We start from the raw sequence: 21,182 nt of genomic DNA, 5'->3' as shown, positions 1-21,182 counted from the left end.
GTGGACACCCTTTGACGGATCAAAGGGTGTCATAGACATCCCTGAGCCTGAGAGCCTGAGAGAGCTGGCCCACCAACCACTGCAGCTGGAATAAACTACGGGGGTGGGGGGAGTGGGGGAGGAAGGAAGAGTGATTTGCAGTCCAAGAACCTGAGATCTTCAGGGCATTGACTGTAACAACCCCATCTGGTGTTGACTCCTTCCCTGCTGCCCAGAACACCCCTATTCAGGGGTGTATGTGTCTACTTAGGAGGTGCATGCAGCAGGCCTTGCCACCCACTGGCCTCTTAGTTTGGGGTTTGGCTAGTGGGGACGGCTGGGGGTGCAGATGACTGGGTGGGTTAAAGATTGCAAGAGGCAGCCTGTATAGGAAGGATGATGCCTTAGGTTAACCTCTCCTGAAGCAGACCCTGAGAGTAGGCTGCACAGGAAAAACGGAAGGGAGTCGGGGTGGCAGACAAACAGGGGTGCGACCTCAGACCAGATCCGCTGGCCCCACCCAGGTCTTCGGAGTGTGGGTTACACCTCAGTGTCCTGACCTCAGGCCAGGGAAGCAGCTTTTGGGGAATTTGGCTCCCTAGAGGTTATAGACGGAGCCGTTCCAATGGCCTGGGCCAGTCCTTAGGGCTTCTGTTTGGGATGTGTGTGGTGAGAGGTGCCCTCAGGTTAGCCAGGTACAGCAGCCTGATTCAGGGGGCCCTGACTTTGCCAGTGTTTTCCAGGCATCAGCCCCTCTCCTCTGCAGCCCTGGGGGAACCCAGGCCTGGCCCTGGACATGGAAGATGCTGCCGAAATGCTTGTGCGTGAGTGAAGACCTGCCCTCCCAAGGAGGAGCACTGCTCCCTTCGCAGCCGGGAGGATCGCTGCGTGCTCCCTGCCCCAGAGGCGCTCATCTGCTGGGCGGCTGGCAGTGGCTGCCTGTGGCACCAGGAGTGCAAAGATATTAGGAATGATTCTCAGATGGCCTTTGGCTCAGGCCTGGGCACATGGTGGTGCTTAATTTGAGACAATAGCTGCGGTTACTATGGCAACTGGTGACTAGCATCCTGACTCTCCCGGGGACCTCTGATGTGGCAGCTCAAGCCCTGGAGGTTGAGGGGACTGCTTTCTTGTGCCCAGCGGTTTGTGTAGGACTGTGAGCGGGACCCATGGCCTTGGACTTCCCAGTGTTTGATGCACATAGCCCAGCAAGGATGGGGTTGTGAGGTCTCTCCTGCAGCTGCTGCTTGCAGTGTGACTCAAGGTCTCTTTCTCCTGACCACCCAAGCTGCCATCCTGGGGTTATGTGAGGGTGATGATGGGGGACAGGGATGCAGAACTGCCCCCAAGAGGCATGGAGAACAGTAATGGGGGAAGAACAAGGCTCCGCAGACTGGCACATGTGGGGTTGAATCTGGCACCTCCCTTGCTGGCGGGGGCTCACCTTCAGAACTTTTCCCTGCACAGAGCCTCAGTTTCCCCCTCTGTCAAATGGGGATAATCCTAGCAACCTAGTCAGGACAGCATAATGAAGGGAAAGTATGTCATGCAGGGTGTTGAGTCTTAGCCCTGCCACTTCTGAGCTGGGTGACTGTGGGCAAGTTACTTAACTGCTCCATACCTCAACTCACACATCTGTAAAATGGGGCAAGTGAAAGTACTTCCTCCATCTCAGGGCTGTCGAGAGGAAAAGGCGAACTGGCATGGATATAAGAAAGCCCTCGTTTTCTTTTGCAGCCCATGCCCTTGTGAGGCTGGCATGCAGGATGGCAGGACAGCCCAGCCACATGCCCCATGGAGGGAGCCCGAACAACCTCTGCCACACCCCGGGGCCTGCGCACCCCCCTGACCCACAGGTAAGCCCTTTTCCTCTGTCTGCATCAGAGAGTCTCCGAGGAACACAGATCCCTGAGGCTGCTTCTTCCCAGCTACTGGAGAAAGCCCCTCAGCAGCCCCAAGACAGAGCTTCTTGTGTGCTTCCCATGATGGGCGCAGAGCTCACTACCTAACCTAGTCAGGCCTTCTTAGAGAAGTCTCTTTGTGCTGGATTCTGGTGGCATGCCAGGCCTGGTCCCACCTCTGGGTGTTTCCATGTGAATGGAACAGCTTTATTTCAGAGGGATCAGCACCACGTAGGATGGAGTGTAGAGGAAGTTGGGGAGGCCCCAAGGAGAGACTGAGGGTGCGGGACAATGGGCAGGGTGAACTTGGGGTCAAAGAGCTTCCTTACTCTAGGCTGAAGTCTGCCTCCCTTTCTGGTCTGAACCACGTTCTGGTCTCTTCACCCTCAACAGAGTTCAGACACACTGGTTTCCTTCCACCGGCCTCGCCTTCTCTGTAGATCCTCAGAGAGCCAGGCAGCCTTTTGCAGCTTTTCTGAAGGCAGTTTCTGGGGTTCTGAGCTGCTCAAACACCCCAGGCCCCTTGCACATGCTGTTCCTGCCTGACTCCTTCAAGCGTCAGTCCAAATGCCACTGCTTCTGGGGAGCCTTCCTGTTCCACCCCATTCCCTCTTCTCTGCTGCCTTTACAGGCACAGGCACTGGGTCGTGGCCACGATGACACCCCTCCAGGGGACTGGTTCCTGCGTCTGCCTGCCCAGACAGAGAGTCCTCTGGGGTGGGGCTTCACCAGTCACACCATCCCAGGTCAGGCACAGAGGAGTCTCTTGTGCTTGCTGAGTTAATGCACTTAAAGTACGTGTAGTGCACACACCCAGGACATGGCTGTGTGTGAGGCAGACCTACGTCTGCTCTGAGGGTGCACACAGCCTCATGGGAGAGAGAGACAGGAAACAAGGCAGAAGAAACTCGGGAGCCAGCAGAGCTCCAACAAGGCACCTGAGCTGAGCTAGGGGGCTACGAGGCCTGGCATGCAGAGGCCTGGAAGGGACAGGGAGCTTGACAGGGCAGATCAGTCAGGACCAGATGCTATAGTGTCCTGTGAGCAGCCTGGAATCATGAAAAGTAACTGTCCAGGGTTGGCTTTTGTCCCTAGGCTGTGAGATCTAAATCAGGGGGAGACAGAGACAGCCACCTTCCTGAGTCATGGAAGGGTTGTCACAGCTTCTAACTGCCTAGTTTTTGTGGGAGGGCTTCAGGTGGACTGGTGTTTGACCTGTTTGGGCAGGGTTGCCATGTACAGTTGTACAGGTTACACACTGCACAAAGGTGCCTGGCCAAGGAGGCGGGTGAGTCTGAAATCCTTCTCCTGCTCCTGAGCTCTCATCAAGCCATGCTTCCTGGTGCAGGCTGCATAAGCTCCAGGAAAGAAGCACCTCTATAGATTCACACAGAGGTGACATATGAACTAGGACAAACTCTGTGTGCGTGTGTGTGTGCGCGCGCGCGCACGAGGGTCCAAAGGCATCTGTGCTATTTATACTCTCCATTTCCATTCTCGGCTGATATGCAGGGGCCCATTTTCTGGGTGGAATTTGGGGAGGCAGATCCCAGAAAGCTGGGCAGCCTGTGGACACGGCTGGTCCACAGCCCACCAGGACATCTCACTGATGGCTGGGGCAGCGGGGCCTCTTCGAGTAATGTAGCAATTTGTCATATTAAGTCATTCACTAACAATTGAGTCCCCCTTGATTAATCTCCCAGAATTAGCCAGTTGCATTTCGAGCAATTAGGGTTAATTACAGCCTCATTTGGCAGAAGAGAGAGCCCCGTAATTATTTCACAATCAAGGAGAGGAGGCTCTGGGCTGCAGTGGCAGCGGTGTCCGTGGCGTGTCGTCGCACATGTTGGAGTGGTAATGACATAGTTAAGTGTAATTAGATACGATTACTTGGTGTTGGCTAGCGGCTGTCGCTGAAGATGCCCCCAGTCTCACCAGCATCTGGCTGGGTTTGCAGAACCAGTCGCAGCAGTGTCGACGACGACATAGGGCTGCTGTTGTCTGGGCTGGAAAGGGGACAGCCAGGCACTTTCTCTCTCCTGAAACAATGGGGTTGCACCACCGGTTAGGGATCTGTCAGGGCCTGAATCTTGCCCATTTCAGGATATAGAAACACCTCAAAATGAAGACAGAGGTGTTTTCCTTTATGGCAGGAGGCACTGCTGTTCCCCTGAAATCATCCTTAGAGGAAGGAGCCAGGCTCCCACAGCAGGAATGCTGTGTGCTGGACCAGGCTGGGTTCAGTTCCCAGCTCCATCCCTCACTGAGAAGGCGACACTGGGTAAAGGACCTCGCTGAGCCCCAGTTTCCTCATCTGTAAAATGGAGCCATGAAGACTAAGGGAGGTGTTATGCATTAAACATCTGGCATGGCATCCAACATTGTGGGTGTTAAGGAAATGGTATGTCATATTTTATGATCTTATATTTTAAAAATTCATTTTAGTTTTCACAGCTAAAGAGCCCAGAGCTGGAAATAGAAAGAACAATTTAACCAACACTCAAACTCTGGGTTTTATTAACCTTCTATGCCCAAGGCAAGTGGTGTGTTGATTTCAATGGGGCTTTCTAGCTCTGAGAGCTGTCAGCCTATGAAAATATGTTTGCTGAACACGCAAGACTCATATAGGAAATACATAATACTTGGGAACGCTGAACATGCTCGCTTTTATTGAGGTTTTTGAATGAATGAATGAATGAATGAATGAAGTTGAGAAAAAGAGCTTAAAATGCCCTGTGCTTTTTGATTTTACCACTTTGCTACAGAGCATTTTCATCAGGAATGAAACGCAAGGCTCAGCTGACCCACTGAGAACCACATGAATTTCCAAAAAGAAGAAAGGTGTTCTTGTCTGAGACAGGCCTGGCTAATGTGTCTTCCATCTGGAAAGTCCTTGCAGACTTACTCGGGACGTGCCAAGTTCTGTTATATTCAGCGCTATTCAGAGAGGAATGTGCTTAACTTTACAGGGAATAGGAACAGCTGTCACTGGGTCCACATTGCACAGGCCCAAATCTTTATGAAAATCTTCCCAAACCCGTGATGGTACTTAGATAGGATTTAATGACCAAATATTAACAGCCATTCAAATTCAAGAAGTGCTTGCTTTGTTGTAACTTCAGCAAGTGCTTGTCTCATTTCTGCCTTGGGTCTCTTTGTTCCAGGAAGAGGAAGGAGCCAGACCTCAAGGTGCGGACCCGTCAGGTTAGATCAGTGTTTAAATACCGGCGCTTAGATGAGGTACAATAGCCGGTGTTTATGAAAAGCCCTGGAATCCATGCCTTGCCATTTGGAATTGACTCTGTAGAGAAGGGGGGAGCCCATTATGGGTTTGAAGTTGACATGAGTTTGGGTTTTAGATCACTCGCAGCCGGGGCTTGAGGCACAAGTAAGGTGATAATAGGAGGAGACAAGGAGGCCGCTACCCTCACCCAGGTGAGATGATGCCTTGGCTTTAAGCAGGCTGGACGCAGGAAGGAAGATTCCAGAGACTTCTAGGGGGAAAATCCAACTGCTCTTGGTAACTGGAAGGAAAAGGGAGAGGGGAGTCCATGTGTCCAGGTTTCTGGGTGGCCTGCTGATGCTCTGGATGGCTTCATTCTTCGAGTCTTTGCTTGTCAGTCGTTGGAGCTGGTTGCAGATTCTCTCACCCGTATGTTTAAGCTCAGCTCTGTCTGAGCCCAGTTAATGAGGATCGGCCTGGGGGAGCCACTCCAATTGAGATGATTTTGGGTTTTGTTATCAGGCATTTTCCATGCTTTGGGCGTCTTGCTCGCTGTTCCCCTGGAGCTGAGTGTAGAGTCCAGGTTGAGACAATCATGGTGGTGGTTGCACCACAGTGTGACGCCCGGCACTTACCTCATTTTGTTCTTTTACCCACTCAGAGAAGTAAGTCTTATTCAGAACTCCGTTTGGGGCGGGGGGGGGGGGGGGGGGGGGGGGTGGAGAGAGGCGGCGGCGACTTCGGAAAATTCACAGCCCAACTTTTGTGTCGAAAGAAAAGAAAAACAGAGNGGGGGGGGTGGAGAGGATGGGGACTGAGATAAGTAACTTGCCCATTTGCTATGAAGGGGCAGAGCCAGGAATCCCTCGAGTCCTGTGGCCCCATGTGAGCCTTCTTGCCACAACTCTGAATGAGGGAAGATTGGTTTTGTGTTTGAAATTAGCCAGATCGTGAAGAGCTGAGTGGAGCTGGCCTCGTAATGGGCCTGACAATATGGACTCTTGGTAAGTTGTGTCCATCTTTTATGCAACGTGGATTTAAAACACATCACCATATACACATATACTGAATCCATTAGAAGTTCCCTACACACGATGTCAGATGTCTTTAAAGGTGAAATTCGTTTACAGCAAATGTCATCCTGATGAAGTATGCTTTTTAAAATCATAGAAACGGTTGCCTTAAAATTAATGATGCATTGCAAATATCAGGGAAAAAAGAGACCCATCCAGTGTAAAGATGTTTAAAATTCAGGTCAGAAGCCTGACTTAGTCAGGCTAAATTTTTTAATGAGATTTCAGAAAATTAATTGGGCGAATGCAGTTTTATTCTTTTAACATGTAATTTTATGCTCCTGCTTTAACAACAACAAAAAAAGGATTTGTCAATAGCTGAGGCTTATTGTGGTTCAAACATTTTAAACTCAAATTAGCACAGGCGGGGGGTGGAGGGTGGGGTGTGTGTGTGGCCTAATTTGATCTGACTTGGAGAAGAGAGCTGGATTTCCCAAGCTTTCTGGAGTAAGGTGTCCCGGGGTGATTCAAGACACCCCCTTCCCTGTATGTCTGGCCTCGGCCTGAGAAGGTTGGCGGCATTTCTTGGGAGGGTGGGATTGGGGATAGAGATGACCCAGGGATCTGGCTATCTCCTTGTTTCCCCCAGATTCCTCCAGAGCTGCTCCCAGAGATTCCTCCTCTCTCTGAGATTGGGTGTTTTCCCAGGTAGCACAGGCCGCCTCTCTCGGGCCCACTGCAGCTGGCAGCAGCGCGTGGGCCAGCATCCCTGCCGCCTCCTCCCAGGCCCCTTCATCCCATCTCCTCTACCTTTGGGGGTGACCTAAGGGTCTCCCACCCTGGGGAAGGGGGATGAGGAGTCAGAAATGGCCTCTAGCACCCACAGTGCAGTGGGGCGAGGCGAGCCCGCTGTCTAGCACATCCCCTTGGCAAACAGTCCCAGATGACTTGCTTGGGGATGGTGAAGTCAAAAGGCTGCGGGGGCGCGTCCACCTCACTGCTTTACTGTGGCCAGGTGACGTTGGGTAAATGGCCTCCCTGAGCCTCAGTTTCCTCATCTGTGAAATGGGCCTGTGAAGACTTAGTGAGACTTTAAACATCCAGCGTGGCATCCAACATCATGGGTGTTAAGGAAATGATATGTTACTGATCTTATTCTTATATTTTAAAATGCATTTTAGTTTTCACAGCTGAAGAGCGCAGAGCAGGAAATACCCTCGGCGCAGGTCCTCGGTGGGGGTAGGAACGTTGGGATGTTGGTCGCGCCAGTGAGCACTTCTTGCACTTGGGCCAGGCGCTCACCAGGCCTGCACTGTGCACACCCTGCCTCAGCTCATCCCCAGCCCCCTAGGAAGTAGGTGCTGCTGTTCTACAGACATCCCACAATGCCAATACCAATAATAATGACAGACAGACAGCATTTCCTGTGTGCCAAGGGCTTTCATTCATTAACATATTTAACCCTCTGAACAAGGTACTATCATTTATCTTAATTGTACAGATGAGGAAACTGAGGCCTAGAAGGGCTTGCCCAAGGCCCACAGCCAGGAAGTGGCAGAACTGGGATTTGAACCCAAGCTTCTGGGCCAACCTCTCTGCCAACCTGTGCCCCAGGAGTTGTGTTTATTTTCCCCAGGAGCCAGCATGGGGTCCCAGACTTAACAAGGGACAATAAGTATGAAAGGAGCAGTTTACAGAAAGACCATCAGGATTATTACTCTGAGCCACTGTGGTGCAAGCTGGGGATTGTTACTCTGAGCCACCGTGGTGCGAGCTGTCGGGGCCAGCCCCACATTTGCCCAGTAGCCTAGAGCTCCCAGCCCCTTTTCACCAATATCATCCCGCTGAACCCGTAGGGAATCCTGAGGCTGGTGTTAATGGATGACCTCACTTGGCTGCAGGGGCAAGAGTGGAACTTGCTGAGGGCTGACCCAGGCCAGGAGGAAGGCCTTGGCGGTGGCTGTGGAGAGAGGCCTGGCCTTTTGGGTCAGGAACTCAGTTCATCTTTTTCTTTTCCACTCACAGCTCTGAGTTAAGTTAGGGTCAGGACCCTGCTGGCTCAGGCAGCTGCACCCAGGGGCCCTGTGTCCCGCGGTGCCCCCCACCTGGACAGAGGCCATCCCAGGACAGGGCCTCATCCCAACCCCTGCAAGGGCAGTGGTGCCCCCACCCCCAGAGCCTGACGGCGCCCTCACACGGGTGCTGCTGCCTGGGTAACCTGCCCCCCAACAGGAGCGTCCCCTAATTAGGTTGAATGGGCTGTGACAGGAAATGCAAGTCTGGGTCATCGCATATGCAGATGTGCAGCTGGAGTGTCAGCGATGCCAGCTGGGATGTCACCCACATCCTCTGGGAGCTTCCCCGTGGCTGTGGAGCTGGGCAGTGCGACCTCTGGGACACATCTCTGGGGTGGGTAGAGAGTGCTCAGGGCTCCAGCCCCTTGTCACTGGGAGAAGCCATCCAGTGTTTCCAGATCAAGGACTCTTGGAGATCACATCATCCAAACCCTTCAAGTCCCAGGAGAAAAACTGAGGCCCAGAGAGGGGTGGGACTCTGCCCCATGCCACCCAGCCACGCAGCTGGCTGTACATCATCAGGGAGTTCAAGTCCCAGCTCCCCACTGACTAGCTATGTGACCGTGCTTCAGTTTCCTTATTTATAAAATGGGATTAATAAGCTTTGCTTCACAAGGCTGTTAGGAGATTTGTCATATAACCTATCTAAGCAGCCAGTACAGTAACTGACACATGGTGTCATTATTTTCATGAGTGTGTATCATTCCTCCTAGTGCTGAGAAAGTTGCCTTTTTCTGAGGATGTGTGATTTCGGCTGCACTTGTAGAAGTGACAATGGGCAGGTCACAAAGTCCCACTGTGCTCCAAGCTGTTTTGAGCATTTTTCATTGTAACATTCAATTCCCCAAGCACGTGCTCTGGGCAGGTCACAGCCTCAGCTCAGGGGACATGGAGGGGACTAAGACAGGGACCCACTTTTGGAGAGGCCCTTCCTTGGTGAGGGGACGCTCTGACAGTGGGATTGGTGATCAAAGTCTCTCCTTCACCTTAGAGGGGCACTGCTGGGAAGGGGCAGTGGCCTCTACACCAGCCTGGCTGGACACCGATGCCCTCTGTCTGTCCCCTCCAGAGACACCTGAACGCCCTGTCTTTTCGCTGCTCGCTGGCAGACTTCCAGATTGAGAAGAAGATTGGCCGAGGGCAGTTCAGCGAGGTGTACAAGGCCACCTGCCTGCTGGACAGGAAGACGGTGGCTCTGAAGAAAGTGCAGGTGAACCAACGACCCCTTGGGGTCAAAAGCCACATCGCAGGAGCTGGCTTCTGGGTCTCAGTATTGTGGCCCCTGGGCCAGTCCCTCCATCCCTTCCCCTCCCTGCCCTTCCTCTATAAAGAGGGAATTAGTGCCGAACTCACTGGGCTATGGAGAGAGTCAGGTGGACTCCTGTCTTGAAAAGCTCACTGTGAGCCATAAAGGAAAAGAAGACTGAGCATGCACTGAGCACCTGCTGTATACAGGGTCCTGCTAGGAGCTCGTGGAATCATGTCAACAGCCCTTTGGGTGGGGATTAACATCCCATTTTTCAGATGAGGAAAACAGTGCAGAGCTGGGAATAGCTCGCCAGGCTCAAAGAGCAAGCTAAAGTCCCTCTGACCCTGGTGGCTGGACTTGGTTGGTTCTGGGCTTGAGTGCCCTTCCCGACCTTGTGTCCGTCCCTCCTAAAAGAGGGAAGTCCGGCCAGGAGGCATTTCAGCGAGAGAGCCGCTGGGCCCATTTGACGGCTGCTTTGCTGCAGGAAATGGGTTGTAAACCTCCAGCAGAGCTTCCCAATCCTTCCATTTGCTCATTTGTCCTTAAAGAATGAGATTAGCAGCCTGGGCAGAGGAGGCTCAGGCAACTCAGACACAGTCACGGGGTGGGGAGCTGGGCCAGGAACTCCAGCTATAAGACCTGGGCGTTGACTGTTTCCGTGTTGGTCTGTGACCTGCACGCAGCCCCAGGTCGCTGGAGGAGAGATGGGCTCCTGTTCAGAAAAGACTCATTTTCTGCGCTTTGTCTCTCAAGGAGGGGCTCACCTGGGCTCTCTTTGTCTTGGTTTATTTGTGCCATGACATGGTGGGTTTTGTGGTGGGGCTGCTGCCCTGTCGACCTTCTGTTTGTTCCTGTCAGTCAAAGGTGCTGGGAGGACACACCCTGAGTGAGCACGGAGGGGGGCTGGGGAGGGAGTGGGGGCGCGGGGAGACACGGCGCCAGGGCCTGGACCTCATCTTTTTTTTTTTTTTAAAGATTTTTTTAATTGGGGAATTGGGGGATGGGAACAGCGCCAGGGAATTGGGGGAAGGGGAACAGACAAGTTGCTGTCCTTTTGTTCTTCAGTCTAGTTGTGGAGGACATTGCCTCACGCACCCAAGTTGGCACCATCATTGCGCTCTTCCCGGGTGAGGCAGATCAATCGCTGGCTTCTGGACGGCCGCTCACTGCGGCTGCTGGCTACTCACGGTAGCCCATGGCAACCCACTGCCACAGGGGCTGTAGCCTATGCTGTCGCCGGTGACTCACGGCAGCCCAGCTCCAGGTTGAGCTGTTGTTCAGCATCTTAGCTGTGGAGGGCAGTGTCACTGGCCCTCATATGTGGGATCCGAACCGGGGCCCTCTGGCGTCTCAAGCCAGCTCTTGACCACCGCGCCCCTCGGCCGGCCCGGGACCTCATCTTTTCACTCCGTCCACGCGACCACCTTTTGAGCTCAGGCTAACAGCCCCACTTACAGAAGCAAAGACTGAGGCCCCAAGCATGTTTCCTGGCCTGCCACTTACCAGTGTGTGACCTCAGCAAGTCACTGGACTTCTCTGGGCCTCAGTCCCCTCCTCTGTGAGTCTGCGACAGTAACTCCTGCCCCATGGGAGTCACTGTGAGGCTTCGGCATAAAGTGGTCAGCATGGTGCCTGGCACGCGGTGGGGACCCACTAAGCAGAATTGTCGTCCTTATGGGGTGGGGGTGGGGTCCCTCTGCGAGGAAGTGTGTGAACCGGGATGCCGGTGCTGGGTGTTAACCATTCTATTTCTCTTTTTCCTCTCCTCCAAGATATTTGAGATGATGGACGCCAAGGCCAGGCAGGACTGCGTCAAGGAGATAGGCCTTCTAAAGGTGAGTGCCCTGAGAGGGATGCACCCCTGGGCATGGGCCCCGAGTCAGAGATAAGGGCATTCTGGAGTAGGCTTGGCCTTGGCCTGAGGCTGCTCTCTCCTGGGGATCCCTCTCTACTCCCCAGGCTTAGGATTCTGCCTGGGATCCCAGAGGTGACAGAGGAGGGAAAAGATAGGGGCTTTGGAAGCTAAGGAAGCTGGGTTCAAATCCTGATGTTTTTATTTACAAGCTGTATGGCATTAAGCAAGTGACTTAACCTCCCTAAGCCTCCGTTTGCCCATCTGCTCAATGGTGAGAACGCCTGCCTCACAGCATAGAGGCAGATTGAGAGGATTAAATAAAATAATATCTGAAGACGGCCTGGCACAGTAGAACGCACAATAGGTGCTCACTCAGTGTCCCCCTCCCTTCCAACGAAACAAGAGACCTTGCTTGGCAGCTTGTGGAGTGGGCTGCTGGTGGCAGTGACGCCCTTCAAAGCCAAAGCTGTGGAGTTTCAGATGAGCAGTTAATTCTGCCAGGCTCTGCTTTGGGCTCTCAGGCCTGTTTCCCTCCTTGGGGACTCCCAGGCAGGCTGCTGATGGTGACGATTCAGGATGACACTGGCCGACCCAGGGACCGTGGAGCCCAGCGGAAGCCCTGTGGAGGCCAAGGCCCAGTCCTGGAACCTGGAAGGCTGAGATGAGCCTGCAGCAGAAACCACGACAATGTGGATTGGGGGCGGGTAGATCATGGTGGCCTCGAATGCCACGCTCAGGATATGGGAATGAAAGGGGAATCCTTGAAGTGGCTGGGAGCAGGGTGAGGGGATGGGGCCAGATGTGAGCTTTGAGCCCTCGCTCAAGACAATGGGCCATGGCGACGAGGCTGGAGACGAAGAGGCTTATAGGGAGCTGTTCTTACCTTCAACTATTAAAGGTCAAAAATACCCTTCAAATAGCATTTTAAAATGTTACAGAATGGTCAACTTTGGGACCCAGTTGTGATTTGGGGACTCTGCCTGATTACCCAGCCCTGGGGAACGGCTGTCCCCATCACCCACCCCCTTTCCCTACGTGTGGCCAAGAACACACGTGTACTGTCCACATTGAGGAAGGAATCATACACGCGTGTGGATGAGCCAGCCTGTTTCTGGTCTCTGGGTGCAGAAATGTGTGCCCACAGTCCCTTCAGTGAAGCAGGCCTGGGGTGTGGTGTGAACTGGATGGTTTGGGAGGGGGATGTCTCTTTCCCAGGCTGTGGATGCAGCTGAGTGCCAACAGCCATGGGCTTCGGAGGCGGGTACACCCTCACTCACTAGTCGTGTGGCTGTGGGCAAGCTGTTGACCATTCAGGACCTCAGTTTCCTCATCTGTACAGGGGGTGATAACAGCACTGTCTTCAGAGGTATCGGGGACATTAGTGAGGAGCTCAGCGTAGCACCGGATGTGTGCTAAGTGCTGGCTCAGAGGCAGCCCTTGTTATGATCGGGCAACGCCAACCCCTTTCCAGAACGCCAATCCAGCTTCCCGGCCTGCCCATGGGAAGTCAACAGGATGTGCCAGGGCAGGAGGTGTTTCCTACAAAACAAAGGGAAACGTGGTCCTCAGAGGGGACCCTGGGCAACATCATTCATATTGTTCACGCCAGGACCCGGACCCTCCCAGGGCAGAGGCTGGCAGACGTGGGGCGGGAAGGCGGGCTCTGTTGGAACACAGGCACAGAGTCATGTATTCATATATTCATATTCAACACAACTTTTTGAGTACCACTAAGGGATGCAGCCCAGCCGGAAAGACAGATCCTAGACAGACAGACTCGTTCTGTATCGTGGACCGGAGGGGCCACGGGTGCAGAAGTTCAAAGAAGAGGGGACCTTACATTGATGGGCCCTTTATTCTCAGCCCTCTGTCCGTCCCTCTGGCCACCATCCATCCCTCAGCAGACACCACGACAGCCAGGCCTGGCCCAGTGCCTCGGGGACAACCCCACCCGTGGAGCTCAAAGCCTGGCAGAAAAGAGGGCCGTTTGTCAGATCTTTGTGCTGTAGCCTCAGGGAAAGGGTGGGCAGTAGAGTATAGGGACCCAAGAGAGTGAGAGGTGGGCCGAGACTGCCAGGAGGAGCTGCCCTGGAGATGAATCTTGGGTGCGACTCTGTCCTGAACCCCAGGTGCATGAAGCCAGAGTGGGGAGCCCTTTGCCTCCCGCAGCTGCCACACTCACAAACCACTGCTGGACAAAACCCAAGCACTCCCATCTTTGGAGCACTTTCTGCATCCCTGGCCCAAGTGTGTCCCTTTCAGACGCAGCTGGGCTCACCAAGAGGCCACAGACTGACGTGAACTCCGGATGGACAAGGGCTCTGTGCTCACTGGACCAAGTTCTCGGCTCAGCTTGGGCCCCGGCCAGTCCCTTCCCTCTCTAGGCCTCAGAGATTTCGCCCCGTTACCTCTGGGGCCCCTTTTTGCCCCAGCCTGTGCCTTTGTAGGCTGACTGGGTGTTTGAGGGAGCACTTACTTTCCTTCCCGGCCTCAGACCTGCCACAGGAGTGGGAAGAGGGCTTCCTACCTCCTCTCCCCAGGAGCCTACACCTTAGGAAACAGCCCCCTCGACTGAAATTTTAGTTCCCACCCAAGCCCCCCTCTGACTTTTCCAAGCCGTTGGAAAGACCGTGAGGCCCAGACCTCTGATGACCTGGGTGGGTTTTGGGGAGCCCTCCCTGAGAGAAGCGATATTTCCCGGTGAAAGAATGAAGTGAGGTCCGGAGGGGTGGGGATGAAAGAACGGGTTTCTCATTTACAGTAATAGCAACAACATCAGGACTTTATAACATGCGTTAGAGATTTTAAAGCATTTTCAACTTTCCATTCACTTACTATGGTACTTTTTGTGTAAATGAAAGCATATCTATAGAATATGATGTGTGCTGAGGGCAGCTGATGTGCTGCCCAGTGTGAGGTCGGGGAGACCTCAAAACCAAAACTGGGTAAGGTGGTTTTTCTGACAAAGGCACCAAAAAAATTTAGTGGACAAAGGAAAGCCTTTCAATCCAGGGTGCTGGGAAAACTGGACATCCAAATGGACGGAAGTGACCCTACCTCACACCATACACCAAAATTAACTTGAAATGGATTATAGACCTAAACGTAAAAACTAAAACTATAATTTAATGTTTGCGGGGCATCCCAGCCCTGTGAAGTGGGCCAGTGCTAGCTAAAGGGGGTGGGGGTGGGAGTGAGGGACCTGATGACTAGGACAGGCAGCAGGCACCAGGGCGGAGTGCAGCCAGTCTCTGGGGTGAACTGGTGGGTGTTGAGGAAGGGACAGACGTGGGGGAGGAACCGAGGCCCATAGCAGAGGCCTCCTGTGGCCCCTGGGGGCCTATTGAGAGGTACCCCCCTCCATGGAGGGCTGGTTTGGGAAATCAGTTGGGGGATGGCTTGACTGTGTGATGTCTGCCAAAGTCCCCCTCGTTTTAGAACCCAAGGACGGGCACAGGTCGGCATGCAGCACAGGCGCAGGCTCTCTCCCAGCCATGTCCAGGCCTTTGATTTAGAAATTGTTCTCTAAATTGGGCCCTGGTCATTGGCTGACAGGAGCCCCTGTGGCTGGGCTGACCATACTACAGCAGAATATTGGGGTCCCCTCTATTTTTCCAGATCCTGGAATCATTTTGGTGTCAATAGTCCATTTCCGTTATAAACAGTTAGCTGGGCGGGAGTGACTTCCAGCCAGTGGGGTACTGTCCTGCCCGGGGTCCATACACAATCTCAGCAGATGCACAGTCACAGTGGTCAGGCCAGAGGTCTCAGCACTGGGCAGATCACTCAGGGCAGCTCCCACATCAGAAATGGGGTTTCCCCCACCCCCAAGATTTTACTAGGGGTTGGTCAGAAATTGACAAAAAGCGGGAAGGAAGAAGGAAGGAGACAGATACTTCTGAGTACCAGCTGCAGGCCTGCTGAGCACAGCGACGGAGGGGAGGGGGCCTGGCCCTACCCTGGAGGGTCACGGGGGTGGTGATGAGGAGGAGGAGGAAGAGAAGGGCCATTTCTACAAGCATCTATTGCGTTAGCTCTGTGCAGTCACTGTGTTGGACATAACCGAGGGTATTATTCCATCTAATCTTCACAATACCTCAAAGCATTATGCCCATTTTACAGATGAGGAAACTGAGACTCAGGGATGCAAAATGGCTTTCCCAATGTCACCCAGGTCTGCCTGACTCCCAAGCACAGGACTTTCCCCCAAGACACTCAGCTCTCCAGCAAATGCGAGGGCCCTGTTAGTGGGTGCCAGCTGGGTGCTGGCACGGGGTAGGTGTTGGGGTTGTACCACCTCTCATTGGCTTTGCCTCCCCCCTTCTCTCCTTGGGCAGCAACTGAACCATCCGAACATCATCAAGTATTTGGACTCTTTTATTGAGGACAATGAGCTGAACATAGTGCTGGAGCTGGCTGACGCTGGTGACCTGTCGCAGATGATCAAGGTGAGGGTGCCTGGCATATGGACGGGGTCTGGGGTCTGCCCAGACACAGTGGCCCCTCCTCAGCTCGAGTTCCTCACTGCGCTGGCCTCAGACAGAGGCGGCCTCTTGGGGACACTCAGCACCCCTTGCTGATGCCCACAGGCCTCAGCTGTGGCCCCCGTGAATGACCTTTTGAGCCCCATCCATATTTGCTGGGAGAGGGTCATCGATAGACAGAAAGCACCCCTCTGGCTGCCCCCAATGTCCCTCCTAGCCTGCCCATGGGCTCATGGGCCACTTCTCCTGCGTCTCAGAAGGAGCGGGCATAGAACCCTGTATTAGGTCAGAACCCAGCTCACAGAATATGGGAAATTGTCTGAGGGTCAAATTGCCCCATTTTACAGAAGGGAAAACTGAGTCCAGAGAGGTTGAGTCTTGCCTGAGAATAGCCAGCAACTTGGGGTCAGAGCCAAGCCTGTGGCCCAGGTCTCTGTTTCTCGACCTGGGACCCTCCAGTGGACATTGTCCCCAAGTTGATTTCCCTGAGGTCCCCCCAGCCCTTGAGGGATGTCTTCATTCCCATGTAATGGCCAAGGCCAGGGGTCTCCGAGAGGTTGATTGACTTGCCAGTCCCACGGGCAGGCTCAGCACTAGGCCTGGCTCTTACTCTGCATCCCGCGGCAGCCCCCACACTACTCCGCCCCCTCACCCCACCTCCTAGGGCCCGGGACCAGGCCCACCATAAGTCTGGACTCAGGGACCATCACAGCCCCACTGATGGAGCACCTACTGTGGGCCATAACCATGCTGAGCACATGCATCACTCACAGTCCACACTCTCCTCACATAGCAAAGCTCAGAGAGATTTAGTCACCTACCTGAGGCAGCACAGCCTCTAAGTGGGACCCTCAGGCCCAAGACCGCCCCGCTCCCTGCTTTTCCCTCAAGGCCCTCACTGCCCTGCTGACTTAACCCACCTCCGCAGGCCGTTATTGTGGGTCCTCGTTGCCTCCCTCCCCCAGGCCCGGTCTGTCAGCTCCTGAGTGAGCCTGGGCCACTGGAGCCCGGCTCCCAGCCATCCTTGCAAACGGAGCCAGACGTGGACTCTCTGTCTTTCCCACCAGGCACTGGGGATTGAGATATTGCTTGGTGCTTGCTCTTCTGAAATTTGGCTCTTAGGAACACGGGTGTCGCTGGGAAGCAGCATTATTTGAGCTGTTATCACCTGCTTTTATATTTTCGTTGACATATTAATGCGTTTGCAGGGATGTTAATCTGCACACAGATCCCTGATGGGGACAGACGTGCTATATCATGTCTTAGTTTTCCCTTCTCCCCCCACCCCCACACTCTGTTTCTCCTTCACATGTCACTCTCTCACCAAACACACATGCACCCAGCACCCACTGTGTCCCAACCCCTAGGGGTGCTGCCAGCATGATCTCCCTAAGGGGAGGGCAGACCCGTGAATCATCATGTAGGAGCCCGCGAGAATAAGCCACGTTCAGGGCCCGTGGAGCCAGGAAAGGCTTCCTGGAGGAAGTGACACCTGAGGGGAGACCCAAAGTCTAGTGGCCCAGTGGGATGAAAAACCAGGGGTCCACAAAGCACTTTGGTCCAGGAGAGCACTGGATGAGATGGGGGTAGGGGCCGGGAAAGAGGGAGGCAGTCAGACGACCCAGGACCTTGTGGTCCAGGCTCAGGATTCAGGACCTCACCCTGAGGTCAGCGAGAAGCTTTCTAAGACTGGTGCTGGGGAGTAAACATGGTCTGTTTTGTGCCCAATGGAGGGATGGGTGGGGTGGGGAGGGGAGAACAGGAGGAAGAGCAGAGATGACAGAGGAGACCCTGGAATGTGGCCCACAGTGAGGGCACAGGGTGGGCACGGTACCTTCATCCCCAGGAGACCCCAGACCCCTCAGCCCCTCAGTCCGTGGACTGGGGCTGGATTGACAGTCGGGGGCAGGGATGTCTGAGCAAATTAAGTCTCTCCCTTCCCTGAACCTCAGTTTCTACCCCTGTCCCGAGAGATACGTGAGGAGGGCACTGTGGGAACTGCAGGGCCTGGGAGGGCTGCTGACCAGCAGGCCCTGCGTCTCAAGGGCCCCCAAACCCAGGGGCCAAGCAACACCACCATGGCCATGGTGCTGGTGTTATTTATGGCGGATGGTGAAGCCAGGAGCTGCCGCCACCCCGAAACCCACCAGAGACTGAGCGCCTTCCTGATAAATGTCACACGGCGCTTGTAGGACGTGACATTTAGAAAATCACCACTTGCAGCCGTGCGCATCCCACTTAAATGCTGTAATGAGGATTATCTAACATCACGGTGTAAATAACATTCCAGCCAGGCCCAACTCACAAGCCTGGGGTGGCCTAGGGGAGCGGGGATCCTGTGCTGGGGGGTCTGTGCTAGGAGCCCGGAGTAGCTCACCCATGAGGCCCCTCTCTCAGAATGGAGCCTCAGGAGAGCCTCGCAGGGCCTTAGTGCCAGGCCAGGGGGCTCCCAGGTGTGACTGCCCACTGTTGGAAGTGCCCAGATCCAATCTCAGACCTTGGGCAAGTGCCTGAACCTCTCTCTCAGCTCACTCAGGTGGTTACTGGTGCCATTAGAAGTGGGTGAAGAGCTTGGGCTTTCCAGGCGGAAGGCCTGGGGTTGAGCTGTGATTCTGCCCCTTACTAGCTATGGTGTGGCCCTCAGTTTCCCTGGCTGCGAGATGGGTGCAGACATCCCTGCTTAGGGCCCAGCACAGGGTCTACACAAGGCAGGTGCTCAGCGAACGTTCGCTCAGGTCCTGCCTTCCACCCCATGCCGCCTTTCCCCAGGCCGGGAGTGCATCCTGAGTCAGCCCCCTTCTTCCCTGTGCAAGAGCAGCTGCCCTGATGGAGGGTCCCACGGCATCACCTCGGGCTGCTTTGAGGAAAGATAGTTGGTCTGGAGCAAAAGCCCCTGAGCAAAAACCTGGTCCTCAAGTTACTGGTGTGAGTCACCACTCCCCACCCCGGCTCACAGGAGACGCCCCTGGGGTAGGATGGGGTGGGGATGACATGCTGATCTGAACCATGGACGGGACGTGCTCCTGCTTTGCTCGCTCCAGGACCTTTGACTCACTCAGTGCAGCCTGGGTGGTTTTTGGTTGTTTTGTTTTGGTTTCTGGAGCATTAAATACAGCTTTTCAGTCAATAAAGTAGATGGGGGTCCATTTGAGAATGTCAAGCCCATTTCTTTGAGGTTCTTACCGCATTTGTGAACCATCACGTGGGCTGAGATTTGCCAGCCCTGAGGAGTGGGGGAAGCTGTTTTAACCTCCAAGCACATCTTGGGTGCTCCCATCGTGGGCCAGGCCGGGGCTGGGGGCAGAGACGTCATGCCAGCCCCCTCCCACAAGGAGCTCCCCATCAGGCAAGGGGAGGACACGGGCGCGTGTCCAGGAGATTCCAGAAAAAGTGCGAGTGAGAGCAGCCTGCAAGATGCAGACCGGGCATCCATTCAGCAGAGCCGTCCAGGCCATCACTCTGGGCCAGGCCTGTCCCCAGCCCCACCCTCAGGAGCTGGCCACCCTGTGGGGGTGGACAGAGGACCACGGAGGGCAACCTGGGCTGAAGCCGAGATGTGAACACGGCGCCCTTGGTTCCACATTTATCATTTGTTCAGCAGCCTGACCACCCACACTGGGCCAGGCTCCAGCAGCCCGCTGGGGCCCGTGTGGAGCAGAACCCTGCAGCTGCCCTCCCTCTGGGCCCGTCACCTATGCCTGTCTGTCTGTCTGTCTCCCCCACCACAGTACTTCAAGAAGCAGAAGCGGCTCATCCCCGAGAGGACAGTGTGGAAGTACTTCGTGCAGCTTTGCAGCGCCGTGGAGCACATGCACTCCCGCCGGGTGATGCACCGAGGTGTGTGTGTGCCGGCCCCTCCCAGGGCTGCGGGGCCAGCACCAGCAGGAGGCTGGGTGCCCCTGGGGCTGCAGGACGCAGCGTTCCCCTCCGCTCCTCCTGGCCCCTCGGGACATTCCTAAGGAAGGTGGACCATTCCCAGACAAGTGGGTGTCGAGCATCGTGCCTGTCCGTAGCGGGGTCAGAGAATGGGCGTGGCAAGACCCTGGGCTTGGTGCACACACATGCCTCATGCCCAGTGCCTCCCCATGGTGGGAGCACCCAACGCCAGATAGCTAGTTACATGGACCCCAGGCAACACGGGCCACGCTCAGTACATCACCTCCAGTCCCAACGCCACCATGGGGCCAGGGTAGAGAGGGTTGCAGCAAGGATGGGTGGTGGGGTTGGCCGGTTTCGGTACTGCTGCTAGCTCTGCTGCCTGGAATGGCAGGGAACTTTTAATATGGGCTTTGAAATCTTAGTAGGAGATGGCTGGGCCAAGGGAATGGGACACCTACGAAGGAATATTTCTGAAAGTTGACGTCATCCTGAGTTGTGAGGAAGAAGGAAGGGTGTTGGGTGCCTTCCTAGGTTACTTCACTTATTCCTTCCTTCATTCATTCCACCTGTATTTACCAGTATCCGCTGTGTGGGAGGCACTGGTCTCGTCACTGGGGAACAGTGCAGGTTACCACACTGAGTGCTTCCTTCACTTGTTTGCTACACAAATTCTCAGAGTGAGTGAGCATGAGAGGGAGCACAGCAGGGCCCCCCATCACCTGAAGGGCCCCCACTCTGCCCAACCCCAGACTCCTTTCTCCCTTCTGTAGCACTGATCCCACACCAACCCTTACCTCCTTCCCCTGCAGACATCAAGCCTGCCAACGTGTTCATCACAGCCACGGGTGTCGTCAAGCTCGGCGACCTTGGCCTGGGCCGCTTCTTCAGCTCCGAGACCACTGCAGCCCACTCCCTAGGTAAGGGGGCCTGTCTGTACCCCAACAGACCCCAGTCCTTAGGGGGAGATGTGGACATTGTCCCCTCGGTGCCTTTGGTTAGTTAGTGCAGGAAAACACCTTTCTAAACCCCAGGTTTCACTGACCCCTTTAGAATGGTGACCCAGAGGAAGTAAGCCAAGCCTCGAGGGGCCCTGGCTGTGGCCTCCCCACACCCCTTCCAGGAAAGGATGACTGAGCCCACTCCGCAGAGTCGGGGATGTGGCTCTGTCGTTGCATGCCGGAGTCCTTCCGCCTTGCTAATTGCTGCATAGTATTCCGTCACATGGGTGCGCCACACTTGGTCTGTTCTTCCTGCTGGGGAACATTTGAGCTATTTCCACTTTTGGGCTTTTAAACAGCCAGTTTTGAAGCTGTAAGGGCCGAGTGCTCACCCAGGAGGAGGCAGCATGACAGCCGGACCGAGGCGGGTGTAATGGAGTTGGTAGGGCAGTGAGGGGGAATGCGGTGAGCTGGAGAGCGGGTCCCCAGGGCCTCAGGTGGCAAGGAAGGCAGTTGGGCCTTGAATGCCGGGCTCAGTGGGTGGGCACCATCCCAGGCAGTGTTAAGAACTGGGCTTGGGAAGAGA

At 54.8% G+C, this 21,182-nt stretch overlaps 1 protein-coding gene across 3 annotated transcripts in view; it reads left to right on the top strand.

Moving 5' to 3' along the window:
• The window catches only part of NEK6 (NIMA related kinase 6), a 50,397-nt gene that overhangs the window by 8,010 nt on the left and 21,205 nt on the right, over positions 1-21,182 (top strand). For all 3 annotated transcript variants that reach the window (XM_019658824.1, XM_019658825.1, XM_019658823.1), the window contains exons 2-7: positions 1,717-1,835; positions 9,261-9,401; positions 11,213-11,275; positions 15,633-15,743; positions 19,508-19,616; positions 20,468-20,575. In XM_019658824.1, coding sequence (XP_019514369.1) covers positions 1,746-1,835; positions 9,261-9,401; positions 11,213-11,275; positions 15,633-15,743; positions 19,508-19,616; positions 20,468-20,575 — 622 coding nt within the window. In that variant the 5' untranslated portion in view covers positions 1,717-1,745. The remainder of the gene's footprint in view (positions 1-1,716; positions 1,836-9,260; positions 9,402-11,212; positions 11,276-15,632; positions 15,744-19,507; positions 19,617-20,467; positions 20,576-21,182) is intronic.

The sequence above is a fragment of the Hipposideros armiger genome, unplaced genomic scaffold (genome assembly GCF_001890085.2).
Source record: "Hipposideros armiger isolate ML-2016 unplaced genomic scaffold, ASM189008v1 scaffold_290, whole genome shotgun sequence".
Taxonomy (NCBI): Eukaryota; Metazoa; Chordata; class Mammalia; order Chiroptera; family Hipposideridae; genus Hipposideros; species Hipposideros armiger.
Note: the sequence above shows the minus strand (reverse complement) of the source record. Positions and strands in the feature narration are given on the sequence as shown.